The following is a 22,452-nucleotide window of genomic DNA, read 5'->3' on the forward strand; positions in this document are numbered from 1 at the left end:
GCACGATGTACATGTATGCACGATGAGCGAACGACTGAAATCTGGACGCGTATTGCTTGCGCACATTTGTGCGGCCGATGGACGAACGTTGTGCGATGACAATAGTGGGTTGTGTAAATTGAAAAATGGCTTAACAATAAATACGGCCTCGTGTTTAAACATATAAACTTGCTTTTAGGTATATTTCTATATTCTAGCTACATATATAAGCTGATCTTTCTATCTATATTTTTTAAAATTACGTTTTCGATGTTTTTTAAACGACCAAAATCGACACATGTGAAATAACACATACATGTAATGACACGGTCACGTATACAGGTAAACAACTTTGTATCTATACCTTGACCGTAGCTTTCCCCACCTTGGGCACATACGTAACTCGCCAAGGTGTGAAAATCCAGATGAAGGGATGATATATACCAACGAATGCAAATAACAAATACTTAACGTCCAGTTATGTTTTCATAACGGTCATACGGTATCACATATCGGCTCTCTTTGTAAGGCACAGGCCAGGTAAAACGCCGGTCAATCATCAAAATGTTATTTACCTGTTCTGTTACCTGGGAGCTAAACCCATTCTTGACAGTCTAACGGTCACTGCAATGCTATGTAACACGCATTGTAAAATTAAACATAATCCTAATTAATTTGATGAGCAATTTATATGTACATTGTTCCTTATTCCATACGAAGGCTCAGGTTTTTAGTTCATTCCGTAATATTGATCAACCAATTCTACCAATTCGCACATTTGTGCGGAAAGAAGCGCACACCGGGGCGACCAATTGTTAAATCACACAGGTGTGCGCACCATGTGTGGACGATGTGCGGATGGTTTGTGCGATGTGCGCACGCTATTTTTGGTGCGTTGTACGGTCCCACAACTGTAGCATGAACAACAGCTCTGCTAGCCCACTAAAACAATGGCTAATTCCAGATGTACTCCCTAAGATTCAGATCTGGAGATGCCACAGGCCAGTCCATTCGGTCAACTGTTTCAATTCTACGTTAGTGATGCATCATTCTTGTACGAGGGGGACTTGCATTATCAACCATCACGTGAATAGCGGACGAATTGCACCAGCAACTGGATGAACAATAGGATGAAGGAGCTCATCTCTGTATTGCTGACAAGTCATTGTTCCTACCGTCAGGATATGACTCTCAACAACTACCAAACCAATTGTGTTCTGCAACATAACCATCACTTCTTCATTTCTCTCCGCACGCATCTTATCCAATCATTGATATTTGAAAGACCCCAATATAGTGATCCATAGAAAGAGCCAGACGAAGTTGTCAGTGAACTTCGTTACTGTAAAAGGCCAATATAGCTGTTCTCTGTTGTGGGGTCAAAATTGGTATACAGCTTTTCCAAGAGCATGAAGGTTCTATTGTTCTATTCCTCTTAGCTTGGAGAATGATACAGGGCTGGCGAACCTCTTGGCCTTCCACTTCTTGGCCTCTGACAGATAAAACAAAATATCTGGAAGCGTTGGCACAATCTCCGAACTACACTTTGGCTGACATTAAAATTTCGGGGCAAATTTCACTGAGCCACGCCAGTTTGAAGCATTTCCATGGCACCACCGGCCTGCTCTATACTCAAGTGCCACCTTTGGGGCAATTTGTCAAAATACTCTTAATTCACTTTCGATAATAATTATTTTTCAAATTAGTAAGATTCACATTAGCTACCAATATTTTCTGTTGGTCTTCAAATTTTTGTTTTGATCCGTAATTTTGGGTAAGAGTATAAAACCGGGTGCACTCAAAAAACAAAAGAAGCAAAGCGTTTACCAATCCCGGGGATTTTCTATATAAATTTTCGACATACTTAAAATGTGAATTGTATGATTGTTTGCTGAGTATAACATGGTCAATATCATTTTCCTTTTATGTCATTGGGTTGTTAAGATGGTCATTTGATAACACACCTGGTAACATCGCCTTCGGTAGAGGGTACCATCGAGTTTTGATATACCATTGTTACTGTTGTGAACTATTTGTCAACAGAATATTCCATTAAGTCACATATTGCCATACAGATTTGTAGCTGTTAAAAATTTAACGTTCGAAAATGAAATAAGAAAAGAAATAAGAAAACTTCGGTGGTCGGACCCAGGAGCTTTAAATTGCAGAATCCTACACTTTACAGATTTGCCATTCAGGAATTATGTTAGCACAGCATCAAAATAAATGTCTTATTTATGGGCTGCAAATACTAAGTCAAAACATTCTGGGTCTAACTCTTTTCTTAATAGTAACTGATGCAATGGTACTCTTTACCTTAACTGAGACCTCGAATTAACATTTAACTGCAAAATTAATATATGGCCATAGACCCAAATATAATTAATTAACATTAATAAAGGGCATTCAATTAAATAATAATTCCTGTTTTTTCCCCAGTAACTTTTCTCTCTTTTATCTCTAAATTAGTTTCTACAATTTTAACTACAAACCAAAAAAGCAATGGAAAAATGGTCTCAAGACTTTACAAATTTAGATGCTAACTAAAAATTTATTTACTCGATACTAAGGAGTTGCACTCATGATTTCATTTTACAAAATTTTCAGTATAAAATTTATCACAGAAAACTATGCACAAATACGCTTCTGTTTAAATTTGGTATAAAAGATGATAATAATGTACTTTCTGTAACTATGAAGATGAAGATATGTATCATCTTTTATGGCAATGTATTCCTGTGTGCACTATTTGGGGAACTTTTTCAGACTTACTATATGTAAAATGTAATATAGAAATTGAAATAAGTACAAATGACGCCATCTTAGGTTACTCCGGCGAAAATAATAACACAATGCTAAATTTCTGCTTTTTGATAATAAGACGTTACATATACATCTGCAAATGTAAGTCTAGCATACCGTCAATAGAAGGTGTCTTAATATTTTTAAAACACAATCGAGAAATTGAATATTTAGCTTACAAGTTATACAGATCAAAAAAGTTCACGAAGTAACTGAAAAATGGCGCCCATTGGAACAGTTATTTAACTAATTAGCAATTACCTGAAATAAGAAAAAAAAGTAATGGTAGAAAGAAACTGTATTGTTAAACAATTACTATTGAAATGATATAAATGATCATGTAATATGTTGTACTGGCTTTGTGTGAACCGAAAGAAAATAAAAAACATTCATTACAAAAAAACAAGAACTTTTATCTCAATACATGATGCTACATTGGAATATATTGTGAATAATAAGTCTAAAATAATCAATTTCATTTACATGAACAATCTGAATATATCATATATATAAATATTTCTTTATACATGTATATATTTTGAACCATGATATCAAATTATATCTTGCAAAGAATATGTAAAAGTCTACCAAGAAATGTCAATATAAACATTGTACGTGATAAAACTACATGTACTAAAACACAAGGGAAACTATTTTTAGAATGATTTCGGACAAAATGGCTTTGCATAATAATATTTTGAGAATTTCATTTGTAACATTAAATACTGTAACGTGGTTTGTAGTAATTGATAAATGTATGACTAATATAAAAAAAATGTCATGATTACAGTATTTAATGTACGTTAGAACCAGGTGTCCTCGGTAACCTGTCCATTTATACTGTTTTGATCATAGTCACCGTCTACCGATGATTCCGCATCCAACCGACAACTTATCGTCTGTGTTTCAATGTTTTTTGATTTCTGCTGCCTTGCTCTTTGTAAATCGTCGAAATTAGGTCTACCACGGTACTTCACCCATAGTTGTCTTGCATGATCTAACTCATGTGGAGTCGTCTGTGTACCAATATGACCGAAACGTTCACCATGATAAGTTCTAACGGGTGATGACCAGACCGCATATTCGCCTGAGTCTATACTCCTCGTACCCGTTTCGTTTGCAGAATCATCGAACGTGTCGTCAGGATTAATGATCTGAACCTCTATGTGGTTTCCCGTGATACTGATACCTCCACTATCATTATCGCCCTCACGTTCTACTCTCACTATGTCCGAGGTATCGTCATCATCCAGTAAGCTATCTTTTCTGTGATCGTCCATCTCGAACGCGTAGTTGTCTTCCGCGACACACACAGGACGCCGCGTCCTCTTCCTACGTCTGTGCTGTTCGCATGTGGCCTTTATGGTGCCGATGTCCAGGACAACCACTAGTGCTATGATGCTGCCCAGTATGATGGTGGCGACGACACCGGCTCCCGTTGCCGAGGGTCTGTTGTCGACCGCACTGGTCCGCCGCTCCTTCAGACGTTTTAGTCGTATTTCGTCACCCATTGCTACAAGCTCATTCTTTATCTCATTGAATGTCTTTTTGGTTGTTGTCGACGGCCTTAGGGTTGTTGTCGAAGGCTTTAGGGTTGTTGTCGACGGCTTTAGGGTTGTTGTCGGAGGTTTAGTTGTTGTAGTTGGTTCTGGAAGATAAGGAAATCAAGACTAAAATGACTGTGACCCATTGCATGCGCCAACAATGCACTTAGGATGAACATACATACACATATTTATATATTTTTAAGCATTTTATAATTACGTTTGTTCTTGTTAGTATACCCTTTGTTTAAAATTCTTAATATTTGTAAGCAATTACTCAGGTTTGGAATCTTCACCAGAATGAAAAATAAAACTATAAAAATCTTCCCTGCGCCACAGCTGTGTTTTCTATTGTTGTTACTATTACTTCTTAAATAATGATATATGATGCCATATTTAGAGCACGGTCATATTGTCGCGTGCTCGTTGCTGTTATGGTCAAGTGTGATGGTTGTTGTGATGGTTGTTGTGGTGGTCAGTTGATATATTGTTGTCGTATTACTGATATATGAATCCATCATTGCCTGGTTTCGCCCCCACAAATAATCAATCACGCTTATAGTAGTGTAGTTACAAAACATACGGCATGTAATAAAACCCACGATCACCACCACAAACACATACCATTACAGATGTTTTATTGTTCCTTCAAAAGTGCCGTCACTCACTTAATCATATGAAATAACAAATTTAGTGCTACGGACAAGCATATATATTAATTGATCAAATCATCAAGATATAGTGTGTTTAAGCAATATTAATTATCATTTAAGGTAACCTAATAAACCTTATATAAAAGGTAGTCTTAATCTGCTATTAATCTTAATGGATTTTTGTTTAAAAGAACATTTATGGCGTATACCAGCCCAGTTTTACCAGGGAGTATCCTGAAAGTACATGTTTGAAGTAGAAGCTACATATCTTTCATCGTGTATTCCACTGTGTTTTTTTTTGCCAGTCTACTATAACACGGTTATTATTGTTCCGCAGTGAGTTAAACGGAATGAACTCGTTGCAAACTTTTAAGTCGGTTGCTTTGATGAACTATACAAACAACCAATACGTATTATTCTACATTTGTGTAAAGTTTAACCCACTGCCTATGCTCTCTATTGTGTTCCTCTATGCCTAAAGTTCTCACGAGTCTAATGCGCATGTCACACGTGTATCAGCAATCAACAGAAAAATACTAAATCAAATCTGCGGGGTATTCTCATAAGAGGATGCATTGTTGACGTAAAATATAGCGCAATGACTACTGCAGCATCAACAAGCATACTAAGTAAGTTTAAAACCAATATGAAAACATAATAGTCACTTCACCAAACACTATGCTACATTATGCTTATACAGTCAGGTATATATTAACAATAATTCGACTATCTCACATAATCAATATTTTGGATGAAAATGACAACATTTGTTTATCGCGATTCGAACATAAAGAATAAACTACAATCGCTATACCAATTGTAAAGGCAATACATATCAGTTCCGGACAACCAAACTATTAAACAATAAAAAATGCATCTATCTAATCTATTACATGGAATGCATAAGATTGAATCTTTATTTGATAGCAAACTAGCCATCAGAAAACTGGTAATTTTAAACTCTATTACAAGAGGAAATGATATATTTTATAACTTATATAAAGCACTCTTTTTGGCCCGGGTGGGAAGGAGGAAATCGGAGTACCAAGCGGAAACCCACGTAGTCGGGCAGCTGACCCATTCCCTATTGACGTCCGATCGGAGAGTCGAACCGCGACCGCTTTGGTTGAAGGCGAGTGTGCTATCCACTGCACCCCCGACCGCACACTGTACTTAGTTATACGATCTACTATATTAGTTACTGGAACATTACACAAAAACAATCGATACTTTATTAGTTTTGACACTGCTGTGTCGGTTACTGAGGGAAGGAGACGACAAATATATTTTATAATAGTTATATATATCAGCAAACTCATATATCCTACTCAAGAAGCTAGGTAAACATCGGAACGAAACAACCAGACTCCGCACTTGTAATTACTGAGTCATTGAGACGACTATCATGTAGGTGGCCTTAACACACGTTAGTCTTGTGAGAAGTTGTGATAAACACTAAAACGTACATCATCTGATTCATTACAGACAAGTAACCCGTAAAACTGGACGAGGATTTTATGTTTTGGACCCGAACCAATTCGCCAGTGATATAGTTACAATCATCCAAGGTTCATCGGAATAACCTTCAGTTTAATCAATATGAATTGCGTATGTACAACGTAAAGGTCATCTACTGGAGCCGCATTATACAATATTCGCGAATTGACGTCAAAGTACAAGAGAATATATAATTTTTATTTAACAACAAGTGTTGGGAGGATGGCAAAGAGTAAGAAACGGCTTGGCTCAGATATTATGATCATCAGATAAATATGTACAAAGGTAACGGGGTGACAAACAAAATACATTTACATTTCTACTGAACTGGGACTCAATATCCCTACCAAAGACTATGAAGGATATTTCTCCATAAACTTACCAATTGTCAGGTAAATATACACCAGAAATGAGTGGGTAAGTAGTCCAAATTTACAGACTGTTTTAAGTTTCTTTTTCCGGTAGTTTCAGAATGAATAAATATGTATTTATATGTTATGTTGTTTAATCGTGGTAATCAATACAAAACGGCTATTGATCTTACCAGGACGACGCGATACAATGAGAGATGACGTCACATTGGGCGTCACCTTATGTAGCATAGACGTACACAAATTCCATATTTCAGAAATTATCAAAAATATGTAAATATGTGGATGGAATCCTGTTGTGTTGAGATTTATGGAGTATAAACATCAATGGGCATTGCGACAAACTTGGTATGAACTGTTGATGAGCTGATGAACTACCGTTAATCAAATTTGTCTCAAGACCCAATAAGGTTTACGCCCTTGAACATGATTCAACACATAAATGTTCTCTAGGAAAACATGTAAACATTAGCAATCCCTAACGAAACTCTTATTGTTAAATCAACAATCTAGGCATAAAGAACTTTCCAAAACCATTATATGCTTTAATATGTAACATTATGTTTTCCAGATTTTGAATTCCACAGGACTATCTAAACTTTCGTCTATGCCCTTCGTTTTACATTAATAAGAAGCGGTAGCTGTAATTGCTAGGATAATACATAACTCGCATTATATCGTTACAGTAAGTAGGGGCAGTCAAACGCACCCTTTCATGTAGGTCCAGGTACTTAGCCCACTGACAGGCTTTTAATTAGCGTTTACAGCCAGCTTCCCCTTCGTCGACCTCGAGCCCGATCATATGATTACAAGATACCTATCGTTAGAGTTACCTCAGTGGAAGAGTAACGACGTAATATCCCGCCAGAACAAGATTCGATAATAAGTTTTGGTAATAAACGTATCGTCAATTAGACGCACTTTTATTACAATAAAATACCACACAGCTATTAACCTGTAATTACACTAGTACCATACAATGTGTGTTACGGTATACGCCTAACGTTAAAGGGCATTGCGTCAGCAAGACTTATTTGAGTACGTTTATACCATCAATAACAACACAATCAAACACTTTTTGTAATTAACGATCAAACATAATACACATGGCCCGAACTACAGTGTTGGAAAACAAGTTCGCGCATACAGTATCTCATAGCGATAACATACATAGGAATTTGGTTTATGTTAACGAGGTCCTCCCGAAACATACTGTAATTTGTGTAGATTTCATGATCAGATTTTGTTGAACAAGACTTATATATATATATTGTTGTTGTGCGGTCATCACATTAATCGTTTGTAGAAAATTCAACACATATTTACCCGTGAGATAAGTTATACTTTTATGGTGGAACACATTACGCTTTTGTTATTTTTCGTAGTGAAAACCAAACAGGGAGCAGGATTTAACGTTAAAATAAGTGTGATTTGATGATGAAATGATCTGGCATAACGTTAATAATGCGTGCTTGCGATACTTGATATCCAATCGTCTTCGCAAAGTGTTTAATCCAATGTACCGATTACCTTCACAATTTAAAAAAAAATACGAAATCGTAAATCCTTTGTTAGCGAAGATGTAATAAGATGATATAAGTTATAATCAAGTGTTTATATATTGTTTTCTGGTGTTTCCCTATGGGCTCGGTGATATCATAGGCACAACGGAACCATTGAGGGGCGTCTTTCACCTTACTTGTTAAAACATTACATGTATTCATTAACGAACAAGGAAAACACTCTTTCGATTAAAATAAAATTATAACCTACCGCTTGCAGCCATCTGGTTAAAACTGTTCATAGGTTGTTGATTTTGTTTTATAAAATTTATCGAACTATATTATCATACATGCATAAGCAATATCAATACATTTCACGAAATGGATGAACAATATGGTGATAAATGGTGATATATATACTTCGTTAAGTCTGATACTAGGTGCATACTAACTGTATAGTTTTCAGTATTATTCTCAACTTAAATCAAATGATATCGATTCATGCGCCTTAGAAATATGAAAAATTATCAAAATATTTGATTTTAATATATTATTAGTGTTTGAACAGGGTAAAGCAAATACACAGTATTTAAACACAAGAATTACAAAATAACATGTTCTGGATATCCATGTTTCAATTAATAAAAATCCTATCGGTGATAGTGGAGGAGGCCAGTGCTACTGTAGTAGTACGGTTTGATATGATTATGAACTCCACACTGGCCTCCTGTGAATTATTCGGAACGGAAACATATGTCTGACCCATATACTGGGGTGTTAACTAGCGTGGAAGTGTGTCGAGTATCACTGACCTAGATACATGTGAGTTATAATCTACACTGAAGTGATGCGTGAATGATAAGATAATTAATCACATCATCGAATTATTTCTGTGACGCAAGCAACGTAGGTGGTATTGGTTTACATTAAGAATTGTGGCTAGGTTTAATAGGTTTATACCAAGCGTGTAAGGCTACATGCCATGACGTTTGGAGATTCAAAACAATTACTGTAATTCTATCCTTATGAAACGAATCTTGTAACCATATACCATACTTACCAACCTGAAGAAAATATTAAGAAAAAAAGTGGTTCTACCATATCAAACATTAAAGACTGTTCCTAGGTATTTTTATCATGTAAGGTTTTAGAGATTAATAAATCTAGATAATTTGTGTTTTATATAATTATATATTAATTCCAGTACCAACATATCTTTTCTCCCTTATCATGGGTTTACGAGACGTGTGGCTAAACAATCTCAAATGAATTCGAAAGTCAACTAGTTAAGTTGACATTCTGACAGGTAGTACTAGTGTGTTCTTGTCATATGTCATTTATCGTTGTTCCATTTAGTGTAACTGGATCATATCAAACAACCATATCCATCGTATACGGAATATTTAAAAAGGAGGTAAAGTAGCAATATTTAGTCCGAACACAATACAAATAAATGGTTGTGCAAATGTCTCTCCCGAAAATATTTCTCTATTTCACCAGTTTTTCGACACGATTAAAATATGATACTCTCGATGATGAAAACGGTAATACATACACTTACAGCTTACTTTAAGGGGCCAGGCAATTTATTTAGTTTGACTGATAAACAACGAATTCAACAATCTATCATTGGAGTTGTGAGTGGGCATATTATTGATTCATATTCCTACAGAAAAGGTTTCAAGAAGACGACAAAAGTATGTTAAATCATTATCTACAATTAACTTGAATGACTAGAAATGCAAGCCACAGGCACACTTATACTCCTCCCTCGTTCATTTGAGTTATTAATATATCGGCCAATCAGAGGCAAGATCGTGTAAAATATCAACAAAGTCGGCCCCATAACCGCGATTGTCTCAGCCAATCAGAGGATATTACAGCCACCATGAATCCCAAAAATCAAATTTGACTATTTGATGTAAATGGTATCTAAATTACTCAATCCTATAAACTTTTGTCAAACTCTACACATAATTTTGAAAAATTTGACAAGGACTGAAATGACCAAGTAGAAAAAAATTGAAGTAACTTTCAGAACAGACAGACATAGGTTAAATTCTAGAATAAAACTATCGTGGTTTTATGTCAAAAGAAAAAAGTTACACGCAATATTGTGATTTATTGAGAATTAAAACCTCATTAACCCATATTTAAGGTCACTTTGTTGGCACTCTATTCACCACTGTTGAGCTACAAAATGTACCTTTAAAATTAATTACTGATATATGTACATGAAAGGTATTTCTATATGTCGTGCATTTATGAATGATTGTTGGTACAATGTTTCCTTTCAATTTGTATAGTAAAGCGAGATTGGGTCATTAAGGCCATTCACGCAATAATCATCAGTACCTTAACAAAAAAAGGTCATGTGATGCACTCTTGTATTTTTCCACTTTGCCTATTTTCACGAACACATACCTTCCTTATAAAAAAATATGTGCTTTACAGAAGTTACAGATTTTTTAAGAGGTAACAAATGAAACCATGTATTGGCAAAGAAAATGCCGAGATAAATTTTACCGGTTGTTGTGGTAAGTTCCTCCGTCGTCGTGGTAGGGATAGTTGTCGTGGTAGTAGACGTGGTTGTCGTAGTGGTAGGGATCTCCGGTAGAGGGCCTAAAAGTGTCAAATACGGTATTTATTAACATATTAATTAGATAGTTGTCATTTTTTTAATTATAAATACTGAAGTGCTGTTCGAATGCAAGAAAAACATATTCATGCAACAACAATATTGAAAACATGTTCTACAATGTACAATGTAGTTTGTGCAAAATGATAAGATAAGCCTGTTACATGAGTATAAAGTCAAATGAAGTGTTGTATCTATCATAGAACCTAACGAACGCTTACGCAGTTTTCAAAAAATATTACTATTATAAAAGTGTTAAGGAGTGGGACGACTAGTTCGCCCGTTGTCAGTATAATGTGACCGGGTGGGGCGTCCTGCTGGGTGTATTCGGCAGTATGTTTCAGTGAGGTAGCACTATAAAGTCGGCATCAGTTCCGCGCTATCACAAGGAGACAAACACGAACATATCGCAGCCTCCCAAAATACACACACATACACTACACGCATGCATCTTGCATACAGGGGAGGCCGTCCTTAAATGACCTTAGCTGTTAATAGGACGTTAAACAAAATCAAACAAACAAACAAAAACTAGTAAGGTACCTTGGCTAAAACCTTATCGACGCGAGAGTGGCATAGCTGACATACGTTCAAACCTAAGGTTAAAAGAGTTGTCTTTCTTGCATGAACATGTTTTGCGGGACAACTCTGTTGTTGAAAACTTTAAACATTTTTCATATTTTCTCCTCACATTGATGAAAACAAATTGCTGGGTTGGATGAGATGACATGGGTCTTACGCATATTTGATGATGATTAATTCTGAATATCAGTTTGGTTTTATTATCGTTACAGAAATATATTCTTCTTATTTACATTGCGGTTTATATAGGCCTACTAAAGGGTACATTTTAAACAACTAATGTATATATATGAATTTGATGTGTATTGGCATGTATTTCGTAAACTTATTTGCTTTCCTTATATATACAATCATCAGTCCTTTAATACATGTTCAGTCGATATTTGTCTCATTGGAAAGTGGTTCATAGATTATTATGTTAACAGTCTAAAAATAGAATGAAAAATAAAAACAGTCAATCGCATTATGAACAAAAGTTAAAAACGTATTTACAGAACGCTCGCATATAATCCTATTATTTATGGCACAGTTTATTGTCGGTACTGACGAGTTATCCTTCCTGTATTGTTAGTGAGCTTAAACTGAATCAATATGGTCGTATAAAACACAAACTTATAGAATGTCCGTTCATTTTGAAAATAATGTTGAATAACCAAGGAAAACACGATCTTGAGTCTCCATTTCGCGTTTCTTAATGGAAAACACCTACTGCAAGCGGATTTGTTAACGTGTATAACATAGGTTGGTATTCTCAACCAAATAATTACTTAGACACACTTTGTATGGTAGAAATCTCATCCAGAAACATAACTACTAAATAACACTGTTTTATGGTCCCTATTTCAGCCAAATTATCACCATTAAATAACACTGTTTTATGGTCCCTATTTCAGCCAAATTATCACCATTAAATAACACTGTTTTATGGTCCATATTTCAGCCAAATTAACACCATTAAATAACACTGTTTTATGGTCCATATTTCAGCCAAATTAACACCATTAAATTACACCATTTATGGCGTATTATACAATCTTAATACTGTCCTCCGGAGTATGGTATGTTTATAGTAGTGATCGCATCCAATGCATAAAATCTAAAGACATAATATCGATGTTGTATTCTATCATCGAACTATTAACGTCTTAAGTTTCACTGTTACGAGAGTAAATAAATCAAAGTGCAAACCACCAAAGTTTTATTTATGATAATAATTCCGTCCAACCAGACCAAATAAAAACGTATTTTTTTTCCGATTATATCGTACAATTACATACCTGCCAAGTAACACTGTTAATAGTGTATTATATAGCAATCGAAACTGGATTTTTCCGTTGTTCATGCAAGGATGAACGGGGAAAAAACTATTAACACAACCCATGATCTGCCGAAGTGAAGCGAAGGTCGTTCTTGTGAAGTGTGTAAGTAATTTCCCCACGTTCATCCTTGTATGAACACTTAAAAAATCCAGATTCAATGCCTCTAATTCCAAATCACTATCAATGGGAAGGAAAGTCAAAAACATCATTTAAATTACGAACTTTTTTCATTCATTCATGAATTTAGTGTAGTAATATGAAGTAACATCAAAACGTCATTTCGGAGATGTCGAAACTAATTCACGTGAAAATAAATTCCACGGCCGCTTCATCCGGTTTGAGCGACCTTATTGAGAAATATATTGAAGAAAGGAAAGCGGTGTTTATTATGACTTGAAGTGCATTTGCTAGACTCGTCACGTTTTTTGTTTCATGGATCATTCATGCATAAAAGTATGAAAGAAATTTAATTTATATGTCATGAGAAGAACATCATTTGTCGTAATTCCAACCCTGCGTTCCTCGGGGTTCGGTTGTTTGTAGCCTTGGCCTTGTTATGTGCGGCGTGTTAGGCCTAGTGTAATTACATGCCGCGTTCGTCCTGTTCGTGGAAATTCATGGATAATACGTTATGTGTGTGTAACTAAATTCAGCTCAGTTGATACTTTTTAATTTTTGAAACAAACAGATTAATTTCTTATATCGTCACTACTTCTTGCACGTATCACTGTGCGGACCCATATGTGAAATCGAAATATTGTCAGTTTGAGTTTTGGCAGATTGATATCGTCGGTTCGTCAGATGACAGAACGTGTCACTGTTGTGAATTTTTGGTCAACTGTAGTTTACAATTTATTTATTTTCAAAAGTTTTAATACTTAAGATTAACAACAATAATTACAAATCTTGCATTTTTGTCATTGCGCGTTTAGGTTAGACAATGGGAGACAACTCGAACGAAAATTAAATTGCTGAAAAATAGGGATTTGAAAATTTTAAAAGTAGTCCCATGGAAAAAAACAGTCGTTCATACTAATATTAACAGCTGTTTTTTGGGTCACATATACTAATTTCTACCAATCACAGAACCTGTAACAAAGCGCAAGATCAATTTTTGAATTATATACAAATACAAACCGCGAATATTACACTGTTTATGGTACAGTGTATACATACCTCCAAAGTTACACTGTTTATGGTAGTAATCCCATCCAAATAAATCTGTTTTGTAATATGACGCTAGTGTCCATTTATTTCCTTCGCTGAGCTGACAGATACCTCCGGAATACCGGAAATATTCATATGATCTGCACTGGAACTCTGTAGTGTTATCACACAGTTGCTGACAGTCGGAGAGACTGATGCCATTATACATCCTGTTGTTGTTTGCAAGCAAGGCTGCCTCAGGGGTTTTCGAGTAAATACATTTTTCTGAAATAGCGAAAACGAATATTTTATAGTATTTGTATTAATATCTATGTTTTCATTATAAACGTCTCATTTGGTCTAGTTTTTGAGTTTTAATATTGCCTGTCTTTAAGTTATTATTTCTTTATTGCTTCAATTATATTGCATTTTAAATGATCTTGTTAATCTGAATGACTGTTTATTATCAAATCAATTTCTTTATAATTATTTCACTGAACAATACCTTAATGTTTTGTTAATTCTTCCGATTTTGACATAAATTCATTAAAATTGAAGAATCAAATATTCTACCGATACAACTTGAATTCGATCCAGACATAACAAAGGATTATTCTACCTGCAGGAAACTGACAAATGAACCATAGTTTTGTCTGACACACAGTGGGATACCAGTATGCGTTGTCATCGAGGATAACCATTGCACATTTCTCCGAGCGATCTGTCGGCTTTGGTTGGTACTTCCAATTCTTCCATGTGAGCGAGGTGTTTCCTACCCACCGCCAATACCTATCCGGGGTACGTGCCAGACCTATCCACATTGTCTTCCTGCAATAAACAATGTGATCGTCATTATTAACGTACAAATGTGTCCTGGGAAATATAAGTCTACTTGTTTCGAATATTCTTTCAGTTTAAACGTAATCATATAATACATTTTCTTATTGTAAATTCTCATAGGAATATAATTGTAAATACTTGATGTGTCCACATTACACGTATGGATGCATGCAAGACTGCATTTGATAAGAAAGAAGGAAAGAAGCTAACGAGGTACAAAAAGATGAGGGCTGCATATCACTACAAGACAATCATATATGATATCCTAGTCTCAGTGATCTCATAATATATATTATTGGTCCTGGGACGAACTTAAAGCGGTGTTAAACGATTCATGTTAAATAGACTAACCTAAACAGGATCGACCATAGCAATATTCAACCCTGATATTTCAATTAACCCCATTTGTAACACACACAGCAAGTCAAACATTAGTCACTAGATACTAGAGCTTGAGAAAGACTACATGTAAGTCAAATGTTAAAAGATAGTTCGTCATTTAATGTTCTTTTATAGACCATGTTGAAAATTTAATATCTCTGAATGAACTAATTTAATATACAAATCATAATATACATGAAGGTCTTCCTTTCAAATTGTCTGCATTGGATTACTGCAATAACTCACACACAAAATCTAATTTTATGGCAGATAAATTCCTGGTTATAATGTGTAAAGTTGAAAACCAATTCACATGCATAGGCAGTGTTGATCTAGTTAATTGCATGTGCAAATACAACGAACAACATTAAGTAGTTTCGTTGGGTCAAAATTGAGTATAAATTGAAATATCTTAAAATGAGCATTATGTCGCTCATGTGTCAATTATATTTACATAAGACGGAACAGTATAACCGGTTATATAACGTATTTCAATACTGTCCCGCTGTGTTCAGTAATATGTGCATGGCGTATTAACCTCGGTGTGAACTGCCATAGTGCCATCCTTACGTTTTGTATTGATCAGGTCCATCAGACAACTTGGCATTACAATTTACACACTTCCAATAATCTAAACCATATCCACAGGTGTTAATGGTCAAGCATTACAGACGTATTTACGATCAATTCATAAAAGCTGCATGCTATTTGACTTGAGGGCTTTGCCTTTCCAACGCTAACGGAGATGACGAGCAACAGTAGATTATATAATAAACAAATTCATCGGAATCGACTTTACGACTTTAAATCTCCGTTGTTGAATAACCTGCAGAGTCAAATCTAACCTTAATACGAATGTTCCCTTTTGTATTCCACCTCACCTAGCAACTGAACAATAGGCTTCACTGACAGAAACTCATAAAACATATAAGATATTGCTTTGATTACCATGCAGGTATCTTTATACACATCATTGAATGCACATATATCAATACAATCTCGGATAATTGTTCAATGTTTAATTTAATGATATACTTTACATACATGGTTTACATTTAAAAATATATTTTTTCAGTATGTTTCTATTTTATTTTGCTGTTCTGTTTACAATCGTGTGACTTTAGTGATTTATTTATAATTAAGATATTTGCATTTTATGTAACTATTGTTTGCTTTCGTTTAGTTATTGATATAACATATAATACCTAGCATTTCGTTTTACATGTATTTAGGTGGTTATCATGCTGTTATTTATAATTTAATTTATTTTAGGTTTATGCTTTACTTGTACCTCTTCGTTGTGTTTCACATGTAGCTACATTTTGGATTTGTATGTAGAGAAAGATATATATATATAAACTATTTATCGCTGTATATTATATATATACTTTGAGTTTATTTTGAAAATAGTATCATATGTACATAACCTTTGAGTTTATTGTGATACGTGTATTAAACGTACCTATCTTTTTGTTATACTTTGAAACTTGTATTATTTGTACCTACCCTTAAGGTTTATTTAGATATGTGTATGACATGTACCTATCCTGTGGTTTTATTTATAGAGTTGTATTAGATGTGCTTATCTCTGGTTTCATCTAGATATTCTTATGATATGTAACTATGTTTGGTTTCTTTCATATCTGTGTATTACATGTACCTATCTTTGGAACATGTAGCGGCTATATTAGTAAGAATGGTGACAAAGTGCTGGTGTAAAGCCACTGGTAAAAAAGTATCACTTACTCAGGTATTACGTCTTATCAACAGGTAAGATAATGTGAAGAAGATTACATTGCACAGTTGGTCACTTATAAATCTCAGTATAAAGCAACACTTTGAATGTCCCACACGTGGTGCAAGTAATAGTTACCCCACGAGAACAGGCAAGCTAGTCTTCGATATCTATAGATATTGAACTTTTTCTAAAGCTAAAATCAATCATGATCAAAAGTACCGGTTATTACAATATGGTAGAGTAATGTGTAAAAAATAAATGATTTATTTGTTTTAGGTATTTGAGGCAGAGATGTAGTTAACGGCATGTATACGAATATGACTTTCCCCCCTGGAAACATCAGGGATTGAGATGGTGTGATGTTTAGAGATTAACAACGATGACCTGTCTGGTAACGGAGGATTAGTGTAGTTCTTGGTCAGTGTGTTATAAGGTCTGTAACGGAGCTTGTGTTTTATGTAGCAAACGAAATGTACTTTATTTGTAATTGTTTGTTCCTTGGCTTCTCTGTCCCTGTTGTTGTGTTTTGGTGTCGAGTTTGAGTATGGACAATTGTCTTTTGTGTCAATATCATGTTACCTATTTTCTATTTTCTTTTAGTACAATTCCACTGAAATGTGATGGATACAGAAGCGTGACACCTAACTCGGACACATAATTTAGTGGACTTACGTCACGTGATGACCTATGTATCCGGTTTCTGGCAATGTGGCCTGGTCGTACACTGTGGCCAGGAATCCTCCCTCATTTTTACACACATCCTGGGCAGCGTACCAGCTTAATGACGTGTTGTAGATGACGTAATGGTGAGGTTCTAGTACTCCGGATAAACCTAGAAGATACAATAGGCATTAAATGGTATTTTAGTAATTTCTATAATAAAGAGACATAAATATCTTATTCAAAGTACTAGAAATACGACAATCATGATAGCGTTATAAGATATGTCAACATTGTCAATACTACCAAGACAAACAGTTAGTAAATGGATGCATAAAGTCAGACAAAATTAACATCATCGATTGTACCATTTGGCTATCTCATCCATTTACTATTGATTGTACTATTTGGCTATCTCATCCATTTAATATTGATTGTACCATTTGGCTATCTCATCAATTTAATATTGATTGTACCATTTGGCTATCTCATCCATTTAACATTGATTGTACCATTTGACTATCTCTCCATTTAACATTGATTGTACCATTTGGCTATCTCATCCAGTTAACATTGATTGTACCATTTGGCTATTTCATCTATTTAACATTGATTGTACCATTTGACTACCATTTGGCTATCTCATCCATTTAATATTGATTGTACCATTTGGCTATCTCATCCATTTCACATTGATTGTACCATTTGGCTATCTCATTCATTTAACATTGATTGTACCATTTGGATATCTCATCCATTTAACATTGATTGTACCATTTGACGATCTCATCCATTAAGAACCCATCAGTGGTCTTTACGATTACAAGAAAGAATTAAAATGCATGTCTTAAAGTATTCCAAACACTACGCTGGAATACAACAAAGGATAAAGTTCCCGTTTAACGTTCCAAATTTACAATTTTAAGAAACAGCAAATATTGTCTTTATAATATGTTAACCGTACCAGAGGAAATTCACCTTCAAGGTTACGGCTAACATCGGGGTCTGATAGTCGACAAGTGGAGTTCAAACCACAACGAAACGTTAAATAATAATAAGAAACTCGACGTAAGAACCACGTAGTTTATAATTTTAGATACTTAAGTCCCAACAGGTGTTACCAACGACATCATTGTTATATAATATTTTCATCAAATTATACTACAGCAAAATTTCATCTTATCCTGATTGAAAGAACAAAATTTTGTTGTGAACTATTAAGAATTGAAAAATATTCGTTACCGTCATCAACATCAGTGGTGGTAGAATTTTCCTGTTGAGACGGGTTCACACTAGTTGAGTTACTGTCATCACTGGGTGTCGTAGTGTTTGCTGGCCAAATCGTTGCTGGGAATAGAAAAAGAACTATAAAACACATTGAAATTATGCTGCAAGACTGCAGCATGACTGTGATTACTGTTACTCCGTACACCGACTGTTAGAAATTGGGTGTTTATTGCTATATCTTACTTAATGCTGTATAAATCAATGAATTTGTCAAGTTAACACATATTAACTACGTAATGCAATTATTGATTACCAGAATCTGTCTAGGACTCTATTTCAGGTATGTTATCATCTATTTCAGTAATATGTCTGTACCCAATGTAGTGGAATAATAGACTATTTCATGCATTTCTGGGACGGATAGGGAAATTCTATCTAATACTGGCTAGGAATTGTAATACAATATGAAATATTGCTTCACATCAATGTAATGTTCACCTGTATGAAGTGGTACAAATCCTGAAATGCATGCAATACGATGATCCCTGTATCATTATATGCTGTCAACGGACTGTTTGGTGCTAAATAATTCTACTTTATATTTAAAATTAATTATCTGGATGAAGAACGAAATGATGTTTGTGATTGAGGGACATAAACAGACGTTATATGTACTGAAAACATAACGTTACCCTAGGTGTTAATCAATTCTATTTTACATATAACTGTAGCTATTAAGTACTTATTAACTGCCTTACCTTGAACACAAGTGCGATGATAATAACTCCATGTTGGATCATACACACTGTAACTGTCCTCCTTAATCCATCTGTTGACGTCATTGAGTTGACACGTGCCCAGATACTGGCTATACTCGAACGACAGACACGTTATTTCAGTAGCCTCCTCACACACACTCAAACAGTAACCTATGCTTTCGGTTCGCTTTAATATGCTATTTCCAGATAGACTTGAGTTTGGATACATTCGGAAATTACATCTTCCTGTATAGATGTAAATCAAATACGAATGTAAATATAACGTAAATACGTACAAATTTCAGTCTATTGTATCAGTAGTGCGATCACGATTTATTCGAATAACCATTTAATCAACACAGAAGCTGACTCCGTCTAAATATTGCGAGTTTCACAATCACGATTAAGAATATATTCATGGCTCTAACCTGTAACAATCATATTATTGAATTATAAAATCAAAAAAGAAATAACGGTTTCTACGATTAATGTCAATTTTGTATTCTATAAATTGCAATTGATTTATATTTATTATGAAGTCTGAAATGAAAGGCTTTAACAAGGACGTGTGTTTTTTTCATTTTGCAGTGATCATGAAATCGCATTAACATTTTTTCTAATACCTATGGCAAAATTCAGTAATTGTGACAAGGCGCTTTCTAGATGCTTGATTTCGAGACCGATATATACATATAAATAAATCTTCAATTTCCGTATTTCTTGATAAAAATGTTCATATAGTATATTATGAACACATAAGAAACAAATGAGCAGACGTAATTTGGAAAATAGAAATGTAAGGTAAAATCATAGGAGTATGAAACTCTCTCAAAAATTTAATATAACAGTAATACAAAAAAAACCCAAAAACCCCAACAAAACACCTGTTATATGATTATGTTTTTAAAGCATATTTAAGCTTTTTTTTATATTACTGTTCTTTTTAACTTTTTAACAGAATTTCATTCTCCAATGGGTAATTTGTGTGTTGGAATCTGATCAGAAACTTTCTCAATAAACGCTCGGATATAAGTGACACGTTATGCTATTTGTATGTCTCTGTTATAAAAGTAAATTCTATTTTTTTTATATTGCAATACTGTATTATTAATGTAAATTGACATGCATATGCTTTATCTTACAACGAAAAATTATACATTACCGAATACATATTTCATATTGATGAACACGAGCGTTATGAGTGATGCTTTATATTAAGCTAGGGCACTTAAAATCAGAATGGCGATGCTTTGACTAATAATTTAATCATTCTAGCTATTGAACTGTTCGTTATCAATTCAAAAGCGATGATGCACGGCGGTAAAACAAAAATTCATCGATCAAATAACATCAATTTTCATTGATAAAATAACACAAATGTCCTAGAATTAACAAGTCGAAAACCTTAAGGTCTCCATTTTCTTGCCATACTTTTGTTGATATAAATAACAAATACATTTGTATTAACAACATACTCCCTTCCTCCAATATTATAACTTTAAATGCAAATACCACAATAAGTGAAACAGAACGACCAGGATCAGGAATAATTCAGAGTCAAATTGTAGTTGAGTTCTCTTAAAGCATTGATATTATGGTTTAAGTTGATTTCATAGTAACATGTTTATTTAGTTATATTTGTCATCGGCGTGGTAGGAGTACAGCATCTTCAAAACTACGTGAACTAATGATGATGACAACTATGATTTATAAACTTATATGTATACCTTGCTGAAATTCACAGAAAAATGACTTTGTTTCATCACAAACTGTCTTTTCCCAGTGGTAATCGTTAGCCAGATTGACGGACACACAGTTGCCTTCCTTTAACTCTGAGTAGGGCTCCCAGTTAGACCAATCATACACAGAGTTATCCGTCCATTTCCAAACATGGTCCTCAAAGAACAGTCCTATCCAGGTTTCCCGATTTCTGACAAATTCAGACATGTACATTGTATATACTTTTATTGTTAATATTTGTAGGTAATTAACAGTAATGTATTAATCAATATTGATACAGATGTTAGTAAGCGTGTACCATTTAATACCATCTGCCATTATATGTTATCCGGATGTATTTTTACAGCCTCTAAGTGTATGTTAAAATGGTTTGTTTGCGTAGATCACAAAATGTGAAGTTACATACTCAAATATGGCGTCACACTTGTTTTGAAAGCATTGTACTTGATAACAATATGAAGCTTCAGATGAATCGAAGTTAAGTAACACATTAACTGTTTATAAAGAGTACCAGCGGTGAAATGTTACATTCAGGAGGAAGCGTTCTATAGATTGTATAGTATGGTAATACAAATGGTGGCCTTGTTTGGTGTTTATACACAAAGTTAGCGTAAACATCATCAATAGTATAATACATCGCATTCCACGTTGAATCTGTGCTATATTTACTCTAGCAGAACCGTTATACTGTTAAAATTGGCGCGTAGTGTATTCTATTTCCTACCGAACGATATCACCAACCTCACTTGATTTCAAGAATCGTCATGTTCATACAAATATAAATTAACGCTATATTTAGAAGAACATAAACTGACAAACACGCAATAGCCAGTAATTCAATGAAAATATTCTTATCTTTGACAATGGGTTTTTAAAACCAGAGTTAAAAATCAACTTGATTTATTGCTTAGGGCCAGAGGACAATATAGTCCCTGTTCACATAGGAAGCAATATTTATGGTAAGCTGCTTTGTTTCCTATACATCCATGCGTGAGTGAAGACTACCTCTTTATCAAACGTATGTAAAATACTTTTTATAAATATTTGGTAAGAATACATGTATTGACAAATTGAA

At 34.5% G+C, this 22,452-nt stretch overlaps 1 protein-coding gene across 1 annotated transcript; it reads right to left on the reverse strand.

Moving 5' to 3' along the window:
• Positions 1-3,442: 3,442 nt before the first annotated feature.
• Positions 3,443-21,584, reverse strand: LOC110449787. The gene is made up of 8 exons (XM_021496877.1): positions 21,365-21,584; positions 19,638-19,883; positions 18,895-18,999; positions 17,665-17,836; positions 14,653-14,861; positions 14,064-14,318; positions 10,875-10,970; positions 3,443-4,429 (listed from the first exon to the last, which is right to left on the reverse strand). The coding sequence occupies exons 1-8, from the start codon at positions 21,582-21,584 to the stop codon at positions 3,585-3,587; spliced, it is 2,148 nt and encodes a 715-aa protein (XP_021352552.1). The 3' UTR covers positions 3,443-3,584.
• Between the last annotated feature and the right edge of the window lie 868 nt (positions 21,585-22,452).

Source organism: Mizuhopecten yessoensis, unplaced genomic scaffold, assembly GCF_002113885.1.
Source record: "Mizuhopecten yessoensis strain PY_sf001 unplaced genomic scaffold, ASM211388v2 scaffold4819, whole genome shotgun sequence".
Taxonomy (NCBI): domain Eukaryota; kingdom Metazoa; phylum Mollusca; class Bivalvia; order Pectinida; family Pectinidae; genus Mizuhopecten; species Mizuhopecten yessoensis.

Coding starts and splice junctions, on each gene's coding strand:
- LOC110449787 (XM_021496877.1), bottom strand. CDS start 21,584: ATGTCTGAATTTGTCAGAAATCGGGAAACCTGGATAGGACTGTTCTTT. Junction 19,884..21,364: donor TTTCTGTGAATTTCAGCAAG/GTATACATATAA, acceptor ACATCTATACAG/GAAGATGTAATTTCCGAATG. Junction 14,862..17,664: donor TACATAGGTCATCACGTGAC/GTAAGTCCACTA, acceptor TGTTTATTGCAG/GAAGACAATGTGGATAGGTC.